General features: G+C 39.8%; 2 protein-coding genes across 4 annotated transcripts in view; one reads left to right on the top strand and one right to left on the bottom strand.

Annotated features, from left to right (window-relative positions):
- Positions 1–4530, top strand: part of LOC139942346 (fibrillin-1-like) — a 69686-nt gene extending 65156 nt beyond the window's left edge. For all 3 annotated transcript variants that reach the window (XM_071939182.1, XM_071939180.1, XM_071939181.1), the window contains 4 exons: positions 130–252; positions 551–673; positions 785–908; positions 1350–4530. In XM_071939182.1, coding sequence (XP_071795283.1) covers positions 130–252; positions 551–673; positions 785–908; positions 1350–2112 — 1133 coding nt within the window. In that variant the 3' untranslated portion in view covers positions 2113–4530. The remainder of the gene's footprint in view (positions 1–129; positions 253–550; positions 674–784; positions 909–1349) is intronic.
- A 2202-nt stretch (positions 4531–6732) lies between these two features.
- Positions 6733–11281, bottom strand: LOC139942348 (polyubiquitin-C). Its single transcript, XM_071939188.1, has 2 exons — positions 11164–11281; positions 6733–10069 (listed from the first exon to the last, which is right to left on the bottom strand). The coding sequence occupies exon 2, from the start codon at positions 10058–10060 to the stop codon at positions 7544–7546; it is 2517 nt and encodes an 838-aa protein (XP_071795289.1). The 5' UTR covers positions 10061–10069; positions 11164–11281; the 3' UTR covers positions 6733–7543.
- Between the last annotated feature and the right edge of the window lie 1410 nt (positions 11282–12691).

Here is a 12691-nt window from a genome sequence, read left to right as displayed (position 1 = left end):
ATGGATCAAATTTGATCACCAGCTAGACCACAATGCATCTATAGTTCCTAGCTTTACGCTCGCGCCCGAGTATTTGCAAAGGTCTATGCAAGTTTAGATTTTACTGATATTTTTTTCCTTCTTTTTTAGATGTTGATGAGTGCCAAAGTCCGGGTACCAGGTGCCAGTATGGATGTATTAACACAGTGGGTGGTTACCGTTGTAACTGTCCCGATGGCTTCTCTCAGCATTACTACTGGAATCGCTGCGTCGGTAAGTTTGCATTCTCATGCTCATTCTCATATGCCGGTGCTCTACCAACTGAGCAATCAAAGCCCGTATGTTGGCTGTCTCCCTATTTTTTTCAATAGCTTTGTTCAGGGGTGCCTGTCTGAAACCGTTCAACCTGTACTGCTGTAAAAATTATGACCCTGCTCTATTTTGAAACATTTTTGATGATATTTTGTTGACAGGGCAGTTGAGAATAAGATTGCATGTAGTGAATTTCTGTTCCTATTTGTCATTTGAGCTAGGCTTGACTATTTTTTTCTTCTTCTTAACTTTGAACTAGACGACAACGAGTGTAACCAAGGGGCCATCTGTGGCCAGGCATCATGTTACAATACGGAAGGATCATATCGCTGTGGATGTGCAGGAGGTTACAACTTTGATCAACAAAACATGCTGTGTACAGGTAAGCTACTTTTGGGGTTTTTCAAGAACCAAATATCATGCCTGTAAATTAGTGCAAGAAACATTGTAACGGTTGATCCACTTTATTGTGATTTTTTTTCTTTTTTTCTAGATGTGAATGAGTGCTCTGGTGGGTTTGGTGGTGGTGGTTACCAGCCCTGCTCCTACGGATGCCAAAACTCACAGGGAAGCTTCTCCTGTGGATGTCCTCAGGGTTATACCAGCGTGGCTCAAGGGTAAGACAAACCATCCGACCAGTCCGACCTTTACTTGTTGCGTGTCATGGCCGAGCGGTCTGGGTCACCGGACCCAAGCTCTGGTGTTGTCAGGTTTGACATCCCGGTCATGACACTTGTGTCCTTGAGCAAGGCACTTAACCTAATTGCTGCGTTAACAATTGGGAATGTAGTACATTCTGTTCTACTAACCAGGCTGCCATGTGGATGATACCCATACCTACATCCTTACGGACTGTGAAGGGGTAACCCTGTTTCAGCCCCAGGAGTAGGTGGCGTTGTGCCCCTGGTGCCAGTTGATTATGGTCCATTTTCAAATATTTAAATTTTGCAAAGTACATCAATTTGGGGGCTATATATTTGTTTTGTTTAAGGAAAATTTTTGGACAAATTTATGAAATGATTTTGGACAAATCTGACATGGTTGTGTTGTCTTTTCAGTGCTTGTGTATCAACATACGGACGTGGTTACGGACAGCAACAAAATTATGGTCAACCTACACAGTCACAGTATGGACAGCAACAGTACGGCCAGCAACAGTACGGCCAACAGCAGTACGGCCAACAACAACAGTACCGTCAACAACAACAACCACAACCACAGTATCGCCAAAACGGACAACAGTCTTACGGTCAAACAGGCCAGACCCAGCAAACCGGAGGCGCTGTTCAGAAGCCCTGCTACCACTGTCAACTCAACTCTGGTAGAACAAGACGAGATGTGGATGCTGCCCTCGACGTCCCGGATCTGAACGACACCGTTGCGATCGTGAATACGCTACCCATCGAGGAAACCAATAACACGGTTGAAGTGGTTCCGACCAACAGCACTGAGACGGCAGAGAATTTCCTTGGTGTCCACGCCAAACCAGGAGCAGTTGTGTCTCTAAAGCTGCCAATCCACATGGCGCGACGACGATTCCGTGTGGCCAGATTCCTGACGGGTTATTCAAAGGACATCGGTACGATGGAGTACAAATTGGTGACCGGTGACGAGGGCGGGTTCTTTATCATCCAAAACAAGCAGGAAGGCGTCGCCTTGGTGCGCATACACAAAGCCATCAAGAAACCCACCGTCTTCAAGCTGGAGGTCGAAGGGCAATTGAAACCAAAGGATGAGGAAATTGCTGAGGCGCTACCAGAGGAGATGAGTAAATCGATCATGTTTGAGATTGAGGTACACGTCGTAGCTAGTGTGGAGTAAGGAAATCACCAGAGTACATGCATCTGTGATTTTTACGTCATAATTGGTGCTATTTAACACTTGGCTGTAAAAGTCTTAGGACACTTTTTTTAATTAATGGTCTTTTTTTTCTACAAAGGAAGAAAATCATTACCCCAAAGGATTTTTGGTCAGAAGGTGCTTTTAAATAGTCTGTCTTAATACTGTATCGGCCGGCAATGCTGTAGTAAAGACAGTTTTAAAAATTAGATTTCTTAGATGTAGTCCACTGTGCCTTGAAGTATTATACTTCATTGTAGTATATATCCATGCATTAACATGTTAGGCTAGTTATATTTATATTATTCAAATAATTTGTTTCTTTTCCGTTTTTTTGGATTTGTTAACAGCAGTTTAACTAGGATGGTGAATCATAGTGTTGCTTTGTAAATACGCTCTTCTGATCATTCTTATTTCAGGTTTTTATACTTAAAAGGCTATTTTTTATCTGTCTAGTGTTAAAACAGGGTATGTTAAAAGAGAAATAGCAACCGCCTGATAATCCCTCAGGCAGAGTCATTTCTCATTGAGCTGAAAGTAACAGCTAAGGAAAAACAAGAACTAGTCACAAACAGTACATAGCGAAGAAATTGTGGCCGGTAAGCAAAATCATTTCTTTGGATTTGCCTAACCTTTATAGGAATGGGCCACAGTGTTGAGTGCTGATTACAGTTTATCCAAAGTTGGGCATACCATGTTTCCACCAAAACTGTCTGAGCGAACTTGGTGGGAGGGTTGGAGTTCGACTTGACTGAGCATTTCAAAATTTGTTAATATTTAAAGCAGACTATAAAGGAACAAAATTGAATCCAGTGTGATCACTGCCATCTATTGTAGTAGAGGCGTCATGTTTTGAGGCATTATAACATTCTTCTGATGAGAAGGTATTCTGATGAATACTGTAAAGGGGGTCTCTTCGAAAATATGACGCTGTAGTTTGTGGAAAAACGTACCATCGGTGTTTTCAAACACGTAGACAGGGAAACCATGTTTTCTTTAAATGTACAGGGTGGATCTGGGGTCGAATTCACAAAGAGTTAGGACTAGTCTTAACTTAGGAGAGATATTAAAAAGCTTAAGGCTAGTCCCAAGTTGGGTAACTCGTCCTAACATGAGGTAAGACTAGTCTTAACTCTTTTGGATATCCGCCTCTGGAGTGTTATTTTAAGGGTGGGGTGGCACTTAACAACCCAAGGAATGCATGTTAACCCTATGAAATTTTGAACTTCCATTTTAATTTGTCTGACTGGGTTGTTGCATAATCCTTGTTCCACACCCCGAGAATCCATCAGTTTAATTATCAGGCTTTGTATTTTGTACAAAAATAGTTTGTACTAATACTTAGACTTTATATAAATTGTGACGCTTAATAAGTATTTCTTTTTAATTTACTTAAAAATGAAACGAAGAAGAAGAAAAAAAATAACAAAAAATATATTCATAATTAACAAGGGACTTTTTTATGCGTAGCTTTTACAGAGTTTGTTTCAACAATGTTGTTAACTCATTCGATGGATATGTTAAAGAAATCTTTCAAAATAATGCTGCACTTTTTTGTAAAATTGACATTTTTGATTTTACGTATGATAGCCGGTCAGCCCAGAGCAAGCTGACAATGGAAGGATTGTGTTTTATGTACCAGATTGATAACCAATTATCACACAAATATATTTGCATACTTATTTTGTTTTGTACTTTGGCCTTTGACACAACGCCTACACGATGTTGTTGTGTTTGCTGATAGTTGTGTTTGCTGAACATGCATATCATTTGATTAAGACCATGGAGTTATCTTTGAGTTGCTGTGGTTTTGAAACGAACCAGCAATTTCAACAGTACATGGATGCCGTTTAGATCAAAATGAAACTACCGAACAAAGACATTGAAAAAATAGGGCGACTGCAAATATAGGGCTAGATAGCTCAGTTGGTAGAGCGCACTGCCATGTTAATCTAGAGGTTGTCGGTTAAAATCCTGCTCTTGTCAATTTTTCTTTTTTTGATTCTTTCAAATAAAAATTAAACAATTGACATATATTGTAGACTTGTCAATGTTTCCACCATTGTACAACTTGGTTGATTGTTTTGCAAATGAGAGTTTTACTGCATGAATCTGATGATAAAAAACCCAAAATGGCTACCCTATGACAAAGGCCAATACAAAACAAGAATTAGCCACAACTACAAAATTCAGCTGTGATCTGGAGTGGCATCAGGGTACTAAACTTAAACTAAATGCAGGGAAAGATAACCATGTGAAAATAACATAACCAGATTACAATGTATAATAATCACTAATAAAAAAAAATTAAACAGAATGTGTGTGTACTATGTAGTACTAATTGTTTTACATACTTTGTTGTAAAGAATAAAGGAATAAAGCTACCTTTGTAGAAATCAAGAGTGTGTCTGTTTTTGAATCATTTTTGAATCATTGCAAGATTGTTATTTTTCTTATGGGGGCACCAGTTTGGGTTTGAATCCTGGTCGCGACACTTGTATCATTTAGCAAGATGCTTTACTATAATTGCTTCTCTTCATCCAGGGGTACAAATGGGTACCTGCGAGGGGGTAGAGGTTGATGTTGTGTATGAAAAAGCCTTCAGAGCGCCACGGCAGATCGAGGCTGTATAAATGTACTTCCCCAGGGAGCCGAGAAAGATTAAAGGATGTTGTTGGCCGATGACCAGTGCACTTTTTGTGTTATACATGTACATGTATAAGAATTTTTAAAGATTTTTTTAATTTGAAAAGTGTTGTGTTGAATCCGACAGCCAGTTTCATTACCATGGCCCTACTGGTAATAGTCGACCGGTATATTTCCTGAGGGTTAATCCTAATTTTACGAATGGAAGTGGATTTTGTTTTTGAATCATATCCATTTCAAATTCTGTATCAAAACTACAAATATTCAGAAGTTTTAAACGCACATCTACTCACCATTGTCTCCAAGTTTTGGTCTCCGTCTCAAACCTTCATACCTCCATCTCGGACTTCCTAGCTCTCGACTACAACACTGGATCAGTTGTCCAATACGAAGCCCGTGGTGCACATTCCGTGTTCTCAATTCATTCCCGATTTAATCATTAAATTTTTAACTCCATATTTCTAAGGAGTTCTTATAAAATAATGAGTAAATGACTTCGCATTCACAAACTGATTGATTATAACAGGGCAATTCATCAACAGTCTTGGCATTTCAATGAGGAATTTTGATCAGTTACCCAAGCCCATCAATTTCAAATTTTGTGTAGCCGGTGTGGCATGCAACTATGTCCTCTATGCAATACTATCCAGTCCAAGAAAGAGCGTGCGTAATTAAGGGCCCATCTTTTTTCAAAGGGGGGGGGGGGAGGGTACCCTCTGCCACATATTGGATATGGGATATTCTCATGTACCAGTCGCAGATGTAAAAAGAATTGCAGAGAGATTGTTGTTTTCAATCTCTGATTCCGCATGTGAACAAAAACTACACACACTATTCCTGATGGCCCACTCAAAAGCCAGATTAATAATTCTCCTGCAAATGTTGACGTCACATAGAAATTTTAACAGTAAATGTTTCGCACAAGAGATGCGAATTAGCGACATCAAAATTTGCTTCACATTCAAATCATATGAAGCACGAACCAAGCCTTTTGATGTGGGTTGGGGAGGGAGGGGGGTGCCATATCAAGTCCATTTCTTCAAATCAGCACTACTGGTGTGTGTACATGATTTCCATGCTTGTAATAACTGACGAGTTAAAGTCTTTCCAGCTACACATCATAAATTGCTTTAAATAATTATCTTTACAGTTCATGTTCGCATTTACCCTGAAAGTGTTTAAGGAGAAACTATTAGCTTCTCATAATTCAAATCAACAAAGTTGCTCTTTTGTGCAGTATTTAATTTTGGCTAAAACAAACTGTTCAAAGTGGATTTCATCAGATTCTTTGTACAACACTTTCAGTAAAACTTAACCATGAATTGTAAACTAAAAATCAACATTTACACTTACAAGGCAGTTTACCATTAACCTGTTTTCCAAGCAGTAAAGGCATCCACGTTTTGAAGAATCACAATTTTATTTGGGCACAAGACACTAAAGTGGTCCTGAAGCATGCACTGCAGTTGGTTGCCTTTAAGTTGCCTCGTGTGACAAAGCACCCAAGTAAAAAACAAAATAGCAAATCAAAAATTAGTCATGTTGAAACAGTTTCTACTTTTAGCTTTCACTTTTAATGCACTTTCCCATTTATGTAACTCAATTATTTTACGCACTTAAAAACAGATTGTGTTTTGCCTTTTTTCTAAACAATGATTTTTTATCTCAACTAACATTCATCAGTTGACTGAAATTGATGAAAAGTCCAACTTAATAGAGAGTCACAAAATAACACAATTTCATATCAAGATTTTCTGAACTTGATGCATGTGATTTCAGAAATTGTTTCACTTTTCAAAGTTCATGAAATGATTGGCATGTTTGAGCCATCGTTTGAAAATAAAGTCTTTCAGAATTTTATGCAGTAAATGGCAGGCAACCCAGGATATTGGCGTCAACAGCTTGAATAAGCATAGTTTCTTAAAATGCAAACCGACTGTGTATTTTGTTGTTATATATATAATTGATCACTTTTCTCAAGTCAATGCAGGGCTCAAATTTATGCTTGTAATAACTGAAACAGCAAGGTTTGTAGCTCAAAGACCAATATCACAAGACAAATAATTTTTACATGTTTTGTTATGCTGCAAATGACATCCATGTTGATATCCCTGCCACAACACATTTTCATATCAAGATTTTCTGAACTTGATGCATGTGATTTCAGAAATTGTTTCACTTTTCAAAGTTCATGAAATGATTGGCATGTTTGAGCCATCGTTTGAAAATAAAGTCTTTCAGAATTTTATGCAGTAAATGGCAGGCAACCCAGGATATTTGCGTAAACAGCTCGAATAAGCATAGTTTCTTAAAATGCAAACCGACTGAGTATTTTGTTTTTATATAATTGATCACTTTTCTCAAGTCAATGCAGGGCTCAAATTTCTGCTTGTAATAAACGAAACAGCAGGGTTTGAAGCTCAAAGACCAATATCACAAGACAAATTATTTTTACATGTTTTGTTATGCTGCAAATGACATCCAAGTTGAAATGAGCCCTGCCAAGGCATCTAGATTTACTGAATGCTTTTAAATGCTTCCATTATATATGAACATTTCAAAATGCAGTTGAATAAAATAGGTGATCAATTTTGTAAAAAATGTGTTATGATGATTTTTTCCAAAAAATTAAAATACTTTTCAAGTTGTACTATGCATAACGCTGAATTCTTTTTGTTTTATCAATTAAGATCCCCTTTTCAATCTGTTCAATCTTATTTAAAGTAAAGTATTTCATGCGAGTGGTTAAACAAATCACTAACATGGTTTACTGACTCCCACCACGAAGACGGAGAACCAAGTGAAGTGTGGATTCTTTCTGGATGTTGTAATCGGACAGAGTACGGCCATCCTCAAGCTGCTTTCCTGCAAAGATGAGACGCTGCTGGTCTGGGGGAATGCCTTCTTTGTCCTGGATCTTTGCTTTGACGTTCTCGATGGTGTCACTGGGCTCAACCTCTAGGGTGATGGTCTTGCCTGTAAGGGTTTTGACGAAGATCTGCATACCACCACGAAGACGGAGAACCAAGTGAAGTGTGGATTCTTTCTGGATGTTGTAATCGGACAGGGTGCGACCATCCTCAAGCTGCTTTCCTGCAAAGATGAGACGCTGCTGGTCTGGGGGAATGCCTTCTTTGTCCTGGATCTTTGCTTTGACGTTCTCGATGGTGTCACTGGGCTCAACCTCAAGAGTGATGGTCTTGCCTGTAAGGGTTTTGACGAAGATCTGCATACCACCACGAAGACGAAGAACCAAGTGAAGTGTGGATTCTTTCTGGATGTTGTAATCGGACAGAGTACGACCATCCTCAAGCTGCTTTCCTGCAAAGATGAGACGCTGCTGATCTGGGGGAATGCCTTCTTTGTCCTGGATCTTTGCTTTGACGTTCTCGATGGTGTCACTGGGCTCAACCTCAAGAGTGATGGTCTTGCCTGTAAGGGTTTTGACGAAGATCTGCATACCACCACGAAGACGAAGAACCAAGTGAAGTGTGGATTCTTTCTGGATGTTGTAATCGGACAGGGTACGGCCATCCTCAAGCTGCTTTCCTGCAAAGATGAGACGCTGCTGGTCTGGGGGAATGCCTTCCTTGTCCTGGATCTTAGCTTTGACATTCTCGATGGTGTCACTGGGCTCAACCTCTAGGGTGATGGTCTTGCCTGTAAGGGTTTTGACGAAGATCTGCATACCACCACGAAGACGAAGAACCAAGTGAAGTGTGGATTCTTTCTGGATGTTGTAATCGGACAGAGTACGGCCATCCTCAAGCTGCTTTCCTGCAAAGATGAGACGCTGCTGATCTGGGGGAATGCCTTCTTTGTCCTGGATCTTTGCTTTGACGTTCTCGATGGTGTCACTGGGCTCAACCTCAAGAGTGATGGTCTTGCCTGTAAGGGTTTTGACGAAGATCTGCATACCACCACGAAGACGAAGAACCAAGTGAAGTGTGGATTCTTTCTGGATGTTGTAATCGGACAGGGTACGGCCATCCTCAAGCTGCTTTCCTGCAAAGATGAGACGCTGCTGGTCTGGGGGAATGCCTTCTTTGTCCTGGATCTTTGCTTTGACGTTCTCGATGGTGTCACTGGGCTCAACCTCTAGGGTGATGGTCTTGCCTGTAAGGGTTTTGACGAAGATCTGCATACCACCACGAAGACGAAGAACCAAGTGAAGTGTGGATTCTTTCTGGATGTTGTAATCGGACAGGGTGCGACCATCCTCAAGCTGCTTTCCTGCAAAGATGAGACGCTGCTGGTCTGGGGGAATGCCTTCTTTGTCCTGGATCTTTGCTTTGACGTTCTCGATGGTGTCACTGGGCTCAACCTCAAGAGTGATGGTCTTGCCTGTAAGGGTTTTGACGAAGATCTGCATACCACCACGAAGACGAAGAACCAAGTGAAGTGTGGATTCTTTCTGGATGTTGTAATCGGACAGAGTACGGCCATCCTCAAGCTGCTTTCCTGCAAAGATGAGACGCTGCTGATCTGGGGGAATGCCTTCTTTGTCCTGGATCTTTGCTTTGACGTTCTCGATGGTGTCACTGGGCTCAACCTCAAGAGTGATGGTCTTGCCTGTAAGGGTTTTGACGAAGATCTGCATACCACCACGAAGACGAAGAACCAAGTGAAGTGTGGATTCTTTCTGGATGTTGTAATCGGACAGGGTACGGCCATCCTCAAGCTGCTTTCCTGCAAAGATGAGACGCTGCTGGTCTGGGGGAATGCCTTCTTTGTCCTGGATCTTTGCTTTGACGTTCTCGATGGTGTCACTGGGCTCAACCTCAAGAGTGATGGTCTTGCCTGTAAGGGTTTTGACGAAGATCTGCATACCACCACGAAGACGAAGAACCAAGTGAAGTGTGGATTCTTTCTGGATGTTGTAATCGGACAGAGTACGGCCATCCTCAAGCTGCTTTCCTGCAAAGATGAGACGCTGCTGGTCTGGGGGAATGCCTTCCTTGTCCTGGATCTTTGCTTTGACGTTCTCGATGGTGTCACTGGGCTCAACCTCAAGAGTGATGGTCTTGCCTGTAAGGGTTTTGACGAAGATCTGCATACCACCACGAAGACGAAGAACCAAGTGAAGTGTGGATTCTTTCTGGATGTTGTAATCGGACAGAGTACGGCCATCCTCAAGCTGCTTTCCTGCAAAGATCAGACGCTGCTGGTCTGGGGGAATGCCTTCTTTGTCCTGGATTTTTGCTTTGACATTCTCGATGGTGTCGCTGGGCTCAACCTCAAGGGTGATGGTCTTGCCAGTCAGTGTTTTCACAAAGATCTGCATGTTGTTTTCCTGCAAGGAAGAAACAAAAAAATTGAAAATTTAGCTTTTGTATTTCAAGTAACAGTCACAGTTCACTTTCCAGAGTACTTTATTGTTACATTTCAGCCAAGGTAGGTACATTCTACTAGTTTGCTCAAAATAATATTTCCATCTTCAATGCTGCTTTTCGCTTAGGGTTGGGGAATTCAGCGATTCTTTATTCTTGCTTTTAGAAGAAAATTTCAATCCAGAGAATAACAAAAATATTCAATATTAAAAAATAATTAATCAAGGTCTTTGTTTAGCAAGACCAAAATCTGGATCTGAGAAGCATAACTTGCAGTAACAATTCTCAAATTTTTGAAATTGAATCATATAATAGTATAAACTCAAGGTTATTTGTAACTTACTATTTCTAATGATCATTATTTCTGAAAGAATAAATTTATATCGGTGGCCTACGCCAATTCGTTATGTGTCAAAAAATTTCAAATGCATTCAGCCTTCACAATTCTCTGAAATGAATCATCATCGATTGTGCAATAACTGAAAATGTATTCACCATTCATTTGTGGGACGTTTTGTGAAGAGAATTTTATCAGTTATCAGTAAACATCAATAAAGAAATGAATAGCCCTAATAACGGAAGGTATTGAATTATTTCAATCACAGCTTCTTGAAAAAAAAATTCCAAAATTGCTGTACGGCGAGTATGTTTCGCTCAGAATTTTTACTGTCTGGGTTAAAAATCCGGTCCAAGTATCAACTGCCAATTTGGGCAACAATCATTGGCGATTTTCAAAAAAAATCTTCAATAAAAACTCATTTCTTTCTTGAAAACATAAAAACAGCGGTTAAATATAACAATTCGGGTTAGATTGGCAAAATTAAATGGCTTTAATAAGCCTCTTTAACAATGTATATTTTTCTTATTTTTAGGTTCGCCACTTCCTTCTTCAGTTTTTGCATTTGATACACGGCTGACTGAGTGAAACACCCCCCAAAAACAACTAAATTCAAAAGAATTCTCACAGGCTTATAAATCAACAACAATAACCAGACTTTTCCTGAAGATACATTGTACAAAATTAACTCAACATTTTAATAAATGGGGGAAAACTTACCTGCTAAAAGCTGCAAAAGTTACAATGTAGAATTGCTCAAATTTAGAGTTTCTGTTTCAACAGTATTGCATGTCTATTACTGGGTGATGCGTCGCTTCAATGTTGATTTTATATAGCGTCAGTGTCCTCATTCTATTGGTCCTTCTTGGTCACATGCTAAAATTCAGCGTTCTTCGTTGGTTGGTAAAAATAGAACTATATCTCCAAGCGGAAGCAGCGTACCGTGAATGTGTTTGGTTCCCTGACTGTTGTATAATAGATTGTACGAGAATAAAGAAGGGCGCCAGAGAAATTTCTAGAAATTTCATTGTGCAGGTCAGACAGAGGTGCATTGTCATCATCGTAACACGCAATGACGTAGCGTAGTGAATCATGTGTACACTGTATGAGTGGATGATCAGCATATCCTCCCAATATAAATATTACTATGATTATTTTGTGTATTCCTGGAGTAGTCTTTCACAATATTCTTGCGTAAAGGTTCTTGCCACCGACTGGTGCGGAGTGACCCAACTCTGCTCGTTTCAGAAACTAATGGGGGGCAGAGAGAGAGAAAAGTAAAAAATAAAACTATAATACACATCAAATAAACAACAACTAGATTTCATAAAAAATACAAATTGAATAAAGAACAATAGTAATGAAAAGGAAGTGGATGTGGTTACTTAAAGACAGTGGACACTATTGGTACTGTCCAAGACTAGTCTTCACAGTTGGTGTAGCTCAACATAATGCATAAAATTTTAGCTCAATCGGTCGTCGAAGTTGCGACATAAGAAAGAAAAAACACCGTCCTCATCATACGAAGTTGTGTGCTTTCTGATGCTTGATTTCGAGACCTCAAATTATAAACTTGAGGTCTCGAAATCAAATTTGTGGAAAATTACTTCTTTCTCGAAAACTACGTCACTTCAGAGGGAGCTGTTTCTCACATTGTTTTCCTCTCCCCATAACTGGTAATCAAGAAAGGTTTTATGGTGATAATTATTTTGAGTAATTACGAATAGTGTCCACTGCCTTTAATGCACAATCATTTAGACAGTCCCCTTTCAGGGAATCTGCAATTAACCTGAAAAAGTATGGTCATATGAAAAGTTGAGAGAAGAGAGAGAGAAATAAGAAAGAAAAAAAAACAATTAATAACTAAGTTTAATGAAAAATAGAAAGGAAAACTTAGAAGTGGATGTACCAGTGGGTCACAATCAGCAAAACCTGAAAGGTCATGAATTTGTTTATATATAAAGAAACTTCTCTGTCCTTTCTCTAAAAACTTCTCAAGAAGAAAAGATGCTCTGTGAATTTTAATAGAATGCGGATATATATAAGGTGAATAATCATGGACATTTTGGAGCAAGAACGTTCGGTAACGGTTCTGGCCATGGAAACTTGCTGGCACGGGATTGTCACAACAAAGGCACCATTTCTAAAGGTCGTGTACAGACTCGTTTTCTGTCAACAAAACGTCCTTGATGGTGATCCCTGTATGAACTCTGATACTCACGGCCGTGGTGGGCGCACGTCATTGGGT

The sequence above is a fragment of the Asterias amurensis genome, chromosome 9 (genome assembly GCF_032118995.1).
Source record: "Asterias amurensis chromosome 9, ASM3211899v1".
NCBI lineage: Eukaryota > Metazoa > Echinodermata > Asteroidea > Forcipulatida > Asteriidae > Asterias > Asterias amurensis.
Note: the sequence above shows the minus strand (reverse complement) of the source record. Positions and strands in the feature narration are given on the sequence as shown.

Excerpts from the sequence above, each read along its gene's own strand:
- LOC139942348 (XM_071939188.1), bottom strand. The coding sequence starts at position 10,060 with ATGCAGATCTTTGTGAAAACACTGACTGGCAAGACCATCACCCTTGAG.